General features: G+C 32.9%; 3 protein-coding genes across 6 annotated transcripts in view; 2 read left to right on the top strand and 1 right to left on the bottom strand.

Annotated features, from left to right (window-relative positions):
• The first annotated feature begins 1,495 nt into the window (after window positions 1–1,495).
• On the top strand, window positions 1,496–5,016 carry LOC131946126 (uncharacterized). Its single transcript, XM_059306775.1, has 4 exons — window positions 1,496–1,743; window positions 1,935–2,039; window positions 2,286–2,340; window positions 4,237–5,016. The coding sequence occupies exons 1-4, from the start codon at window positions 1,501–1,503 to the stop codon at window positions 4,626–4,628; spliced, it is 795 nt and encodes a 264-aa protein (XP_059162758.1). The 5' UTR covers window positions 1,496–1,500; the 3' UTR covers window positions 4,629–5,016.
• Window positions 5,017–7,096: 2,080 nt separating this feature from the next.
• LOC131946129 (uncharacterized) lies at window positions 7,097–11,415 on the bottom strand. 4 transcript variants are annotated; one of them, XM_059306782.1, is made up of 7 exons: window positions 11,351–11,415; window positions 10,876–11,060; window positions 9,626–9,735; window positions 9,219–9,323; window positions 8,764–8,887; window positions 8,247–8,354; window positions 7,097–7,138 (listed from the first exon to the last, which is right to left on the bottom strand). In XM_059306782.1, the coding sequence occupies exons 4-7, from the start codon at window positions 9,321–9,323 to the stop codon at window positions 7,134–7,136; spliced, it is 342 nt and encodes a 113-aa protein (XP_059162765.1). In that variant the 5' UTR covers window positions 9,626–9,735; window positions 10,876–11,060; window positions 11,351–11,415; the 3' UTR covers window positions 7,097–7,133. The 4 variants fall into 4 exon arrangements, with proteins under 4 accessions (XP_059162765.1, XP_059162762.1, XP_059162763.1 ...); XM_059306779.1 differs by lacking the exon at window positions 7,097–7,138 and adding an exon at window positions 7,626–7,981; XM_059306780.1 differs by lacking the exon at window positions 7,097–7,138 and adding an exon at window positions 7,626–7,975.
• The window catches only part of LOC131946101 (filamin A-interacting protein 1-like), a 27,323-nt gene continuing 23,646 nt past the window's right edge, over window positions 10,986–14,662 (top strand). Inside the window, exons 1-2 of the mRNA XM_059306743.1 lie at window positions 10,986–11,066; window positions 12,547–12,645. Coding sequence (XP_059162726.1) covers window positions 12,547–12,645 — 99 coding nt within the window. The 5' untranslated portion in view covers window positions 10,986–11,066. The remainder of the gene's footprint in view (window positions 11,067–12,546; window positions 12,646–14,662) is intronic.

Raw genomic sequence — 14,662 nt, 5'->3', positions numbered from 1 at the left:
CATCTCCTCAAACTAGTTTAATTAAACTTCATGCAATAATTTAAGATAATCGCGGCTTCCGGTCTCTGGCCAGTTGCGACTTCTGAAACGTATATTCCTGGAAAGGCAACTATTTTTACTAGAATCGCGTGATCGCCTCTCGAAGTTTCATGGGCTCCGGCCGATGATATTATACACTGTGAATATTGTATACGACGATGTTCATTAGCACGTCCTAGATATATACAAGTGCGGCCGCAGTTTGTTCTGTATTTTAGTTATTACATTTGAAGCCCGTGCACTCCAGATAGTGAGAGAAAAAAACACTTGAAAGTTCTAAACGTAGCATAGAGGCAATTATTTAAAGTTACTAAACTTACATTTGTTTTATTTAGATGAGTTCCAGAATTCAGCAGAAGGTTGTTACTAAACAGATGAAATATTTGGAAGAACAAATGCAATTTATGGAGCCTGTTATTGGCTTGATGAAACATGTGAGCGATTATTCATATTTTACTGTTGAATTGTGTTATTGTCGTTTCGGGTATTAGCATGTAGGTAGTAGTAAGTTACGTTTAGCAGCCACATAATGTCCACAACTTCAACATGTTTTATGTCATCAGGCATTGGAAAAAAGTAAGACGTGGATGGAAGATAAAAATGACAACCTGTCTATCACATACATAGAGCTTTGCCATGAACTTGCATCAGCGACCACGGCCTTGTTGGATGTAGCTTCAAATATTTTAAGTAAACATTGTATAATATAAGTCTATCTAAATTATGTAATCAGTTATGAACTAAAGAACTAGTTGAAGGCGAGAGTTCCCATACCATCTCTAGATAAAGGTACGATTTTATTTACATTTCCAGTATCAAACATGAGATTATATATTGTATATTGACAATTATTTAATATAGGCTAAAAAGCTCGAGAAATATATTATTGACATAACTTTATTCCTGTAGTATGTACACACATTCGCAATTGTTGTTTAAAAAGAGAGAAGAATTTTAATTCAAATTATTATGTATACTTTTACCAAAAGGCGAAAATAAAGAACCTGTAGATATTGATGATGGAACGCCATCATTATCTCAGTCTAGACAACAGCCTACAGCAACAGAGCAACATGACCAAAGTGAATCAACAAATCAAATGACTAAACAAAATTTAGAAGGTATAACATGTTTTTTTTTTAAACAGAATAAGAAATGTTAAAAAATTACACATATTCTATTGTACTTGAAACAATGCTATTAAATTATTTGTTATACATTACAGAAGTATTCACTCGACTGGGTCTTCTAGAAAACAGCTTATTTTGTCTACAAAACACCACACGAAAAACTCAAGAAGAAATATCAGAAATAAAACAAGGGAGAGACAACTTTGTAACAGAACAGAGTGACATGGGGGTAAACATTGAACAACTGACTAAAAAACAAAAACAGAATTTTAGAAATCTTAGAAAACAAATGAGTGAAAAAGATAACAAAATAAAGGAGCTGAACGAAGAAATGGAAAGTTTAAAAGAAAAAGAAACCAAGTCATACAAAACACTAGAGAAACTGTCTCTACACATGAAAGAACATGAAAAAAAATTACACAAAATAAATAAAGAGATGCAAGCTAATACAGAAGTAAGAGATGGTATGAAAGAAGAAATTAAAAGCCATTCTGATTTGATTGTTTCTTTACAAGATGAAAATAATAAAATCTTGATAAAAACATTCACCGGATTTGAAAATGTGCAATCAATGGTAAACTTTAAAATTACTAAATATTTTGTACGCAGTTCTATTCTTACTTGCCAGTTAATTTACTTCAAAATTTTAATTAAGAGACAATTGACTAACTTAACCTATGACCATAACTTTTATATAAATACTAATTTTATGTGAGTTTTAATATTTAAATGTATAAATCTTCAATTATGATCGTCCGTCTTTAGCACAGTGTAATGTACAAACTCCTACAACAAAGATTGATGCCCATTGACAAACTGATTCAAATCTTTAACCAGAACCTGAAAACTAGGAAAGAAAGAATTAATAAGGTGTGTTTGTAATGACTTTATAAAACAAAAATTATTCACAAAATTGATAAATCCTGCACTACTCAAGACAAGTCTGCTATTAGACTATTTAGTATTTACAGAGCAAAAAAACTTAAATGAGAATGTACGTTTAATCATTTTATATTCTAACAAGTTGACATTATTGAATTTAGTGTACCATTCCTACATTATAGCTTATGTAAATATATTGTGATGCTTTCATTTATTTATTTTATTTTAATTAAGCTGGGTGAAATTGAAAATAGTATTTCCAAGTTGTCCAACAATTTTGATCTTATCGGTAAGTTTTGTTTAAAAAATAGTTTGAAACATATTTATTTAACAGTAGTGATTTAATGAATATCCTACCTATTTCATTTTCTCGCTTAAAAATAACAATAGTAAAAGCTGTCAAATAAATGATAACAAATCGTTAAATGTTTTATTTGTTTTATTACCTGTGTTCAATATTCTACTCTCAATCGCTCACATTTTATCTAAATATTTCACTCTCTGCCTTTCCATTACACGGACATAACCACTTGTTAAACTAAGTTAGTTTTCCAGACAAACCATGACGTGATGTTCGTTAGACAGACAGACTATACGTGATGTTCGTTAGCCAGACAGACCATAACGTGATGTTCGTTAGCCAGACAGACCATAACGTGATGTTCGTTAGCCAGACAGACCATAACGTGATGTTCGTTAGCCAGACCATAGCGTGATGTTCGTTAGCCAGACAGACCATAACGTGATGTTCGTTAGCCAGACAGACCATAACGTGATGTTCGTTAGCCAGACAGACCATTACGTGATGTTCGTTAGCCAGACAGACCATAAAGTGATGTTCGTTAGCCAGACAGACCATTACGTGCTGTTCGTTAGCCAGACAGGCCATAACGTGATGTTCGTTAGCCAGACAGACCATTACGTGATGTTCGTTAACCAGACATAACATAACGTGATGTTCGTTAGCCAGACCATAACGTGATATTCGTTAGCCAGACAGACCATTACGTGATGTTCGTTAGCCAGACATAACATAACGTGATGTTCGTTAGCCAGACAGACCATAACGTGATGTTCGTTAGCCAGACAGACCATAATGTGATAAAGAATGGAACATTTCACTCACCCATAGTGCCAGTCTTTAGACCCGTGGGTTTCCGTCAGGTGTTTGTTTCCTCACCTGGTACATTACACCACCTGGTATGTCGGGGGTCGACCTACAGCGGTCTACCCTAGTACAGTCATTACAGAGTTGCAGTTTAAAATTAATTTATTCCAATTTAAGTCACATCGTCCCTTCATGTTTTTAATATTAAGACGGAGTCCCAGGGGTTAAATCTAAAATAAAATAATAACTTAAAAACATTAAAAATGTTCACATTAATTTACTCTTATGTGAAACGAACAACCCAATATGTTGATGGTGCAGATCTTACCACCGGTTTTATTAAAGTTTTATAGGTACAACAGAATAACATTAGTTCTGGTAATTCTTGTTTCTTGATATATAGTTGAACTATAAAATAAGCAAAACGCATATAACATTTGTTCTACCCTTAGTGACGTATTACGTCACCTACTACACTCGTAGTTTCAATACGTAGGACACGATAAACTAACACCACAAAAACTAAGGAACTTACTAAACTAATGGTTTAGTGTTTCAATTTGTTATCTAAACATTATGGATTATTAATCACACATTATTCTTTGTTAAAATGATTTGAATTGGGTTTGCCAATTTTACTTACATTCTGAACTACATAAAACGCTTATACTGAGTTTATGTTTAGGGTTAGTAACATAAACTAATAATACGACAATGCACATATTATGGGTCAAATAGTCAGAGGATTGGGATCATACATTTATGACGTCCATGCGAAAAAAATCTACTTATTATTAGGGCCTAGCAATAGATGTTACCGAAAATACAAAAACCAATATTTCATTAATAATGTAGCAATGAACAAATTACATGTTAATGTATCAATAATTTTGCAGCATATTTCGAGCGGTATTCTAAATTTACGAGGGCGTCCACATTTGAGGAGGGGGAGGGTTCGTTGACAGTGGACGCGTGTGGATGGGGGAGGGGGTATAAAATTCCAAATTGATGTGGACGTCATAAATGGATGACGTAAAATCAAACATATAAATCATACATATATTTTCTAATCAACAGATTCACGTGTATGTAACAGATATGCTTGTTATGTGGAGCTTGCTGATCCCACACTTGTCTGTGTTGGATTAATTATTTCAAGCTTTAGTGAAGTACGTGAATATAACGGTCAACATTTTAATCAAACAACAGGAACATTTGTATCACCACATGATGGTTTATATCTTGTCTGTGTCACTCTACATGAATGGGGAGATAAACGGATAATAGTTCGTGTGATGGCTGGAGACGTGTGGTGTAAGTCTATAGAAGTGAAATGTGCCGACACTAGCGCTGCTGGGTCAGTGGTTGTTGACATGAAGAAAGGTCAAGAACTTTACTTTCAAGTGTGTAAAGCAAATCAAGACGCAGCTTTATCCTGGCTCAGTAGTTTTACTATCGTTAGTTTATAGAAGTACAACACAAAACATGGTAAATTCTCAAACAATAAAATATGTAACCACCATGTTAAACACACACTAACAACTTATTATGTGTGTAGACTACATGCTTACACAAACGTCAACGGTTTATGTGTTATTTCTTTAGTCATCACTACACAGTTCCATCTAATTCAATGCCATCATCATCTTCTCTTTATGTGAGCGCTAGGTGTATGATCACAATCTTTTGTTTTTGCATACCTTCATTTTATGAAGATGAACGTATTGTTCTTGTTGAATATGTAATTGAAATATAGAGCTTTGACACAAATAAAATTAACTATTTAAAAAACGAAGGCTTGAATACGTTCACTAGACAAAATAATATTTATCATAAGTATTAAAAAAGATAATCCAAATTATGCTGTTATATAACTCTACAATTAAGTCCTAAATAAGAAATCAATTAAAAACGGATGTAGTAAAATAGATTTGACAATAATAACTATTTTTCTATACTTGATACATATATACCGTATTTTGCAATATTAACAATTTTATTTTAATTGGAAACATATTTTTGATTAGTCACGTTGTGCCTAATAAAATGTGGTTCTAATTATTTATATTGGTCCTAGGACCTTTGACCACAGGTGCTTTGACCATAGGGGGTTTGACCATAGGGGGTTTGACCATAGGGGGTTTGACCACAGCGGAGCTTTGACCATAGGGGCTTTACCATAGGGGTTTTGACCACAGCGGGGCTTTGACCATAGCGGTGCTTTGACCATAGGGGGTTTGATCATAGGGGGTTTGATCATAGGGGGTTTGACCACGGGTGTTTTCTCAGCAGAGGGTCTTTGATCACAGGTGGTCTATCAACTGGTGTTTGATCATAAGCGCTGTGTCCGGCTTTGATCATAGGTGTGATACAATTAACACGATTTTTTATACATGTTTCCTGAGAGTACGTTAATAGAAATTAACATGTTTTTAAAAAAAGCCAAGAACTATATTTTAGTCTCCACATAAAGGCTGGTGCTAGGCCTCATAGATTGTTGAACGTTGTGTCCAAATGTTGTTGTGTTAAATATCGTATACAAGTCAATTTTAAGTAATCGTTAGATAACACATGACAGGGTTGGGGGGGGGGGGGGGGGGGGAGGGGACAAATAGACTTAGGAATGAAAGGGCGAGTATCATTTGACCGCCGTACGATTACAGAGCATGTGTTTTTATTTTCTTCTTCTATTAACAGTAACACGATATATACACTTACAATATTGTATAATATGTTGAAACACGCTTTTGTTTGTGTGTTTGTTTTGTCTGTATTTGCAATGCGTGTGACGATGACTTTTTTTCTATGTGTATGTGTATGTGTATATATGTGTACGCCTCTTAGCTCCAGCAAATATTCCTGTTTGAAGCTTTGTTTTTGTTCTCAGCCCAATTGTTATGTTCTTTCTCAACAATAAACCCTTCTATGATTAGGCCATTTTAAGACAGAAAAACACACATTTGCATTGCTTTATATATAAATATATTATTATCAACTGTCATAGCGTAGACTAGTAGAGGTTACTGAGGACAGTGTGAACTTGACGGTAGACGATTTGGTGCGAGAGTATTGTGCGCGTGTTCAATAAAATATTTGTGGCGTGAGTGTGACGTGAGCATGACGCGACAATGTACCGATGACGTAAGACGCAGCAGTGAAATAGTTGGGGGTTAGATGTAGTAGAAGACGGACGTGTTTTGATATTGTGAAATAGATCTATAAGTGTGTGATAATAAAGTTAATGTTATTTCATAAACGAAGTTGTTGACATTGTTAATTAGTGTCTGCGGAAAATAAGAGTGTTTCCCGTCCTCCTTCACAAGCTTTTAATTGCAGTGTTAATAATAGTAGTACTCAGGATATAGATTATAGATGAAGTCTCATACATAATACTTATAACCCCCCCCCCCCCCATCACATCAACCAAGTATAATTATTTTTTTAAATATCGGCCTTTAACACACTTTTAACCAGTACCTATGGCTTGTGATTATTATAAAAGTAGTTAAGGATTACATACTTACTAATTGAATCTACATCACTTGAGAATTTCAAAATATCATTTTCCAGGGTTGCAAGCTGAAAACAAAAGATGTCATCTTATCATTTCAAAATAGTGTCATATTTCTTTTTTTACAACTAATTTTTTCCAAATTTACAGAAAAAAAACAAGATAGCAAACTAAACGTAAGAAAAGTGTTTATTTATATTTTTAATATTGTAATTGTGTCTACCAAAGAACAAAAGCAGCGTTGGTAATTAATTGTTTACATCGGTCTCAAACAATATTTCTGTCATGAGAACATGTCGGTAGGTTGTGTGGGCTTTGTAGACTCTCAAAAGGAACAGTCGCATTAGGTACTAAATATGTTACCTTTTGTTTGTTCATCTGCCTATTTGCCAAGTTTTGATTAAAAATTTGAATCAAATTTTCAAGGGGCATCAATCTTTGTTGTAAGATCTTGAACGTGACGCTATGCTAGAAGTAGAATAATATAATCATGTTGTCTTAACAGTTTTGGCAAATGTAATCGAGACAAATTGCATGTGAGCAGGTTTGTAGTTATTAAAGTGTGTAGCTATGAACTAATACAATACAAACCAAGAAATCCATTTTAAAAGAGTAAAATAAGGGTTTAAAAAAAGTAGGTACAAACCATTGACATTAACTTTTCTACTTTGGTTTCCGTATTTTTGTTTTTATTTCCTTCCTCCCTCAAGTGAGAAATATCATCAGAATGCTTTTTAATATCTTGTTGCAATTTCTCTGATTTAGTTGTTTGAATTTCTAATTCCTCATTTATTTTGTTTAATATAATGTCAAACTTGTTCATCTCTGTATTCGTGTTTTCTAGAGCTTGTCTTGCGTTTGATTCCTTTTCTTTTAGTGTCTCAATTTCTTTATTCAACTCATTTATTTTGGTTTTGGTTTCTTTTATTTGTTCTCTAGTCTTTTCTTTATTATCTATTTCTTTCTGAGACAATTCTTCAAGTTTTTTCGCCATAATGTTATGTTCTGATATAAGTGTTTTCCTCCATTGTTTTAATTCATTCAATTGTTTCAGTTCTTCATTCATCTCATCCGTCATATGTTTCTGTTCGTTAATTTGCTTTCGGAATTGCTTAGAATTATGTTTTTGTTTTATAGCCAATTGTTCTATGTGTTCCTTCATATTACTTTCTTCTGATTTATAAGTATCCCTCTATTGCTTAATTTCGGTCACGTCAGCTTCAGTTTTCTTATTCCAACTTTGCATAGAAGTTAGCTTTGTTTCAAGACGTTCTACTCTTTGCTCTAATGTGTTACTTAAATCAGCTGCAACTTGTAAAATGTGTTTATGTTAGCATATTCTTGGAGAAGGCTATAGAATCAAAATATTTCTAACTAAAGACAAAAGTAAAGTAATTACATTACAGCAACGGTGCATTGGCATATATATATATATATATATATATATATATATATATATATATATATATATATATATATATATATATATATATATATATATAAAGCAATTTTACTTAGCACAATCACTTTTTACAACCATTTCATTTTTTTTCGCTATGTTAAATTAAGGTTTTACCTGACATAGAAAGATCAGAATAATTTACATCGTGTACAGAGTCAACACTTTTATTCTCTTGTGTTGTCTTATCTCCAGCAGCCATTGCTTGATACTTGGTGCAGGAAACTTTTAGACATGTGGAACAAATATGTTTTAAGGATTCGATTTACAATAGTAAGAATGTAAAAATATTTGAAAAGCATTGCAAATGTTTTTAAAATCACGCAATCTAAAATATAAAAATTAACGGCTTTTAAACGATATGTTATCTTGTCAATAAGAATATTTTGAATTTTAGAAAACATACAATAGTTTTTTTTACAAATATAGATGTATATTACAATACATAGGATGCAATGATTTTAAATGAACGATGTAGTCAATAAAGACAAAACGTATATTAATTAAAGTGTAGTGATGTATCTTTTTAATTAGCATATTTGTCGAATGTCTTTGATCGTTGTAAATTAATAATCCAACGAATTATATTTTTAAAAAAGTAAAATTCTACCACATAATAATATTATAAAATTACCAGAAGTCATTTGTTTAAGATCAAGTAGGGCAGTATTTAATGTTGTTACCATAGAAACAACTTCTTTAAAATTTATTTTTGCATCTGAGTGATTGTCAAACCATTCCAGTATTGCTTGTTTTACCTAGACATGATATAACATTGACAAGGATTGACATATTTTAAGATTAATGTGCTATTTAATTTAGAATAAAAAGAAAGAAATCTAAAATATTAATATTCATCATTGTTGTATTGGGTGTTTAATAAAGTAATTCCATTACCATGTATAAATCTATTTACAGAAGGAATGTGGATAGAAATTGAAATTTTATATCACCATTTTGCGAAAATATGTGCATTCATAAATAGCCCTATAGTAGCATTAACGTTTGTATTTCTTAAGCTAAGCAGCTTAATAATGTTCTAGATAAGTTAAAGTCTTGAGAATACATCGCTATATGGGATGTGCTTACCTGCTGATCAAAGTCACTTAAATTATTTTTTAACAAACTTTTCATCTCTTCCAAATTGTTCAACAGTTGAGCTAATTGCTCCTTTATAGGAATCGATACGGCCATCTGTATAAAAATATAAACTAATTTATTTTAATTGTGTCATTTGAATATATTCTTTATAAATAGATCTACTATTATTAAACAATATTGATGACCCTACTAGTCCGTTAAAATGCACATAGACAATGTGTAGACTATAGTGTAGGCAAAAACATAAAAATAACATAACACATTTCATCAAACTTGTGAACATGATTTATCCTTTTGTTTGTCACTAGGTTGGTGTTCAAAGTATAGATCTAATTTTAATGTTGGTGAGCAGGTTGGTGCATAAAAACAAAAGTATATAATTAAAAGTGTCTTACCTCATAGAATATTTGATAGAGTATCTCAATGTAAACTGTGACGCTGAAAATGATGTAATTAAAATGATGTTTTTAGTTTTAGAATATCTGATCAAATGTCTCAATGTAAACTGTAATAGGCAAAATGATATAATTAAAAATAATTTTTTTCTTATCTCAATGAATTTATGATAGGATATCTCAAGGTAATAAATCATACTAAACTTAGACAGGCAAGGTCATATTTAAATTATTAACATAATTCCTGTTTTGTATGCCCTGTGAAGAAAGTGTCTACTTTTAAAATAAACGACTCTAGCTAGCATCCACCTTAACAATCCCTAATGTGGGGTTCACAATAAAACATCAACTGTTGTGGTTCACAATAGAACATCGACTGTTGGGGTTCACAATATAACATCGACTGTTGGGGTTCACAATATAACATCGACTGTTGGGGTTCACAATATAACATCGACTGTTGGGGTTCACAATAAAACATCAACTGTTGGGGTTCACAATAAAACATCAACTGTTGGGGTTCACAATAAAACATCAATTGTTGGGGTTCACAATAGATTATGGAACATCGACTCGGAGACTAAATTTTGATTTGTACCGTCTTAAAATATGACAAGACCAACAAACTTAATGTTTTTAGCTGGTAGTCAGAAAATTGATTGTATTCGTGGCACTCATCGAGAGAAAATACGAAAGATAGTTGATGCATTTTAAACAAATAAACAAAGATTTAAAAACATTAACAACAAGCTTTTAAATATATTGTAAATAAGAAAATAATGTATTCAATAAAGGTAAAAGCAATAGGCTTGTATGCCTTTTTTCACATTGGCCGTTTAAAAAAAAATAATTAATTTGCTTTCTATAATAAAATTTGTTCTCACTAAATAAAGATATATAAAATATTGTTTATGTCTGTGTCAGTCTTTAGTATTCCTTATTTTACTAACAATTAAGTGAAGAAATTGCTTTTTAATTTGTATTGTACTCCCCTATTATACTATTTAAAGCAAAGTGATAAGTTATATAAATGATTAGAACGTTTGCCAAACTTTCACACAAAAACTAATCTAGATTATTCTCTATGCGACAGTGTGTGCTACATAATGTTGAACAACCACTGCTGTAGTAGATATGTTAAAAAAAGGTGCAAAATATATTTGTTGTTTTTTTTCGGAATACGCCCCCCCCCCACCCCTCTACACCCGTATTGCGGTATGACAGTTAAGCCCCTGTATATTGTGAATTACCTTAAAGTGTTTGGGTCAGGCGAATGTGAAAGCGACTGTTCTGTCCCTTGGAGCGTGACGTCAACTCTTTAGATAATACCGGGATTTCCCGTTCAGTTATTTCGGTTTCATGAGCAGCGTAGCAGTTTGTAGAAGGATTTTAGATCTAGATCTAGAATCTAGCTGTAAAATTTCCTGCAGTTATCCTTGAAGTAAGTGTAAAAATATAATTTACATACCATTAAAAATATGTATACATTACTGATAACCATAAAGGTACAAAGTATGTAGAAAAGTGTATGTTTTATTTATTAAAAATATAATACTACTAGTCTAATAGTACTAATACATTTATGAAGCGTAATATTTTTTTAAAATAATTTTAAAATGTACTTGAATTTCTCTTTCTTTCAAGATAGTTGTGAAAGCATTAAGATGGCACCTACTACAGATAAATATATAATAAGATAGTGTGTTTAATTTTTGTGCGTGTTACCTAAATTAAATGTTTTAGTTGAAGACAAGACAGCAGATCTAGTACGTGTCTTGTGTTGTCGCCATCTTTATAACCTGAAGGAAGGTATTTTTATAATAGCGGATTTTCCCGTTAATAACTTTCAGTTTCACCTTTCTACCTTTTATAATTGTAGGTTTGTGTAAAAAATATGTAATTACTGTCGTGTAATAAGTAATGTATAAAGTAACATATATATATATATATATATATATATATATATATATATATATATATATATATATATATATATAATAGAAATATTTTCATAGAATAACACGTTTAAACGCTGTAATAGGTAATTATTTAATAAAAATAATTAAAAGCGTGTCGTAGACAGGGTAATGACTGTCTTAAAATTTAATTCGTGTAAGGCAATTTTGTAAAACTATCGATGTGATTTGTTGCCATTTTATTTATCGCATGGTTTGTATTTTCAGTTCAGTTTAAGTCAATTAGACAACATTTGACAAGTTTCGATACGTAGTTAAAGTGTTATGTATTTTATGTTTTCAAACACAAGCAGTAGCCAACTGAGGTATTAGTTTACATTGTTAATACGTCTAAAATATCCTCACTTCAAGTATCTACATCGACAACAGTCGTATCTGCTTACAAATACTCGCGAACAAAATTCTTGACAACGCCCCTCCCCTCAAATATAGTATTCACAACGAAAAATATCCCTAAAATCTTAAAAATAACCAAAGTACGTTACATTTTATTTTACTTTCTATATAAATGTGTATTTAAATCTTTATATTTAGTTATAAACTGCAAACAAAATCATTTCTACATAAATCTTGCAACTCTGGGGTCACACCTTGATATTTTTTTTGCTGTGTTGCAGCCGTCATACGGTAGGTGGAGGGGGGGGGGGGGAGAAAGGTGTACATAAATATTTGCACAGGTGCTAGCACACGTGTCTGCAGATCTACATATTATATTTGCACTTGTCTCTCTGCATCAACGATTATTCACGATTATTCATCATGCTACTCTTATTTTACCTGTGTAATTATGTTCAATGAATATGAATTATTACAACAAGTCCGTCCAAAGCAAAGGAGACTAAGGATTGGCATTAAACCAAATGTCTCAGTCCTCTGTTATCTATCACATTGACTTATGAGACTAGCAAAACAATGTAATAAGTGAAGATTCTAATTTTAAACCAGATGCCTACACGAATTCAGGTCAAGGTTGTTACTAAACAGATAAAATATTTGGAAGAAAAGATACAAGTACTGGAACCTACCATTGAACTTATGAAAAATGTAAGATAAAAACATTTTAAATCTACTGGTAATTTTATAACGCTCTTCTGTTATAACACTATTTTTTTTAAATTTCTCTGAACACATTTTCCAAAAGTAAAATAAAGCTAATTGTATATATATATATATATATATATATATATATATATATATATATATATATATATATATATATATAAAGCAATGTATGTGTGTTTGTCTGTCCTTTATGCATTACTACACCTCTCATCACATCGCCGTGAAACTTTGGGAAGTTGTTGAGAATATTCATGGGGAGGTTTCTGCGAAAAAAAAAATTTCAAATTCGCAGGTGTGGCGCCCCGGCAGGGCGCGATTTGTTTTTCTCTATATACCGTATATCAAAATAAAAGTCGATTTTGGTTTGGCATCGTTCATCCGATAGCCATGCGACTTTGGGGAGTTCATTATACCACTCTAGGGAAGGGTTCTGTAAAAAAAAAACTTAATTTTGCAAGGGCGGCGCCACGGGAAGGTCCGATTTTTCTCAATATACTGTATATAAAAATAATAAAAGTGAATTGCAGTGACACCGTTCATCCGATAGCCAAGAAACTTTGGGGAGGTCATTATAAAACTCTAGGAAAGGTTTCTGTAAAAAATCTTTTGTAATTTCGCAAGGGCGGCGCCACGGGAGGGTGCGATTTTTCTCTATATACGGTATATTTTTTAAAAAGTCGATTTTGGTGTGACACCGTTATCCGATAGCCAAGAGACTTTGGGGGAGTTGATTAGAACAATTCAGGGAAGGGTTCTGTAAAAAAAATCCTTTTTTTAATTTCGCATTGGTGGCGCCACGGGAGGCTGCAATTTTTCTCTATATACGTTTTATAAAAATAAAAGTCTATTTCGGTTTCACAGCGTTCCTCCGTGTACCATGAAACTTTGGGGAGATGATTAGATCACTCAATGGTAGGGTTCTGTAAAAAAAAATATTGTTTAATGTTGCAAGGGCGGCGCCCCCAGGGGGGCGATTTTTTTCTCTATACACGGTATATAAAAAATAAAACTCGGATGCGGTTCATCCGAGTGCCATGAAACTTTAGGGAGTAGATGAGAATACTCCCGAGAATATTTCAGCGAAAAAGAAAACTAAAGTTTCTTATGGGCGGCGCCATATAGGGTACAACTTTCGTCAATACACGGTTTGGCGCCCAGAGTTTTAGAGCGACTATGTTGGCACTTGGCATCCGTTAATCGAGCGTCCTGCATAGCGAGTAAGGGGTACTACTATATTCAGCGGTAGAACTACAACAGTCTTCTAAAAATAACTTTGTAACGCAAGGAAATCCTTCTGTACAGTTTCGTCACTTTGCCAAAGATGAAAAAATAGCTTTTTGAATATGAGGAGCCTAATGTAGAGTTTCTTCACTTTGTGAATGATGCAATAAGCATCTACTATTCGACTATCCAGTCAGAAATTGAGATCGAGCATCTAATAATAGACCATTAGTAACGCTAGCATATCGCATCAGTCACACTGATGTTTAAAACATGTCAAATACTTTTTTTACGTGTTAAAGAAAAAAAAGCCTGTTCATTTGTGGCACTTAAGCGAATGATGAAATCTGCATCATTATTAACAGGATGCTATTTGGTACGATGGCGCCTATTACTTTAAAGGAGCCAGGGGTCGTACGCATCGCCTATGCGGTAGTGTAATCGGGGGCTGTGGGCCCTGAGAGCGCCCCTGTACGTCTCTGACACATGGGCGGTCACCGAAGTGTTTTCTACCATATTATTTCGGTGAGTGATTAATGTACACTCAATGTTTACATGCGGTAATGTAGGTAAACCTGTGTCCCGATATTTATGATTTAAGCGCAAACATTGTTTACATTTTAATAACTCACTTTTAGAAAAGACGGCCACGCGTCTAAGAACATATGATTGGTAACGTGTTGGTGAAATCTTTCTAATACAGGGGTCGGCAACCTGCGGCTCGCGAGCCGCATGCGGCTCTTTTGATATCAAGATGCGGCTCTCCAGCTCCTTGAAC

This window comes from Physella acuta, unplaced genomic scaffold (assembly GCF_028476545.2).
Source record: "Physella acuta isolate Inbredline_101_S28 unplaced genomic scaffold, ASM2847654v3 ptg000544l, whole genome shotgun sequence".
Classification (NCBI taxonomy): domain Eukaryota; kingdom Metazoa; phylum Mollusca; class Gastropoda; family Physidae; genus Physella; species Physella acuta.
Note: the sequence above shows the minus strand (reverse complement) of the source record. Positions and strands in the feature narration are given on the sequence as shown.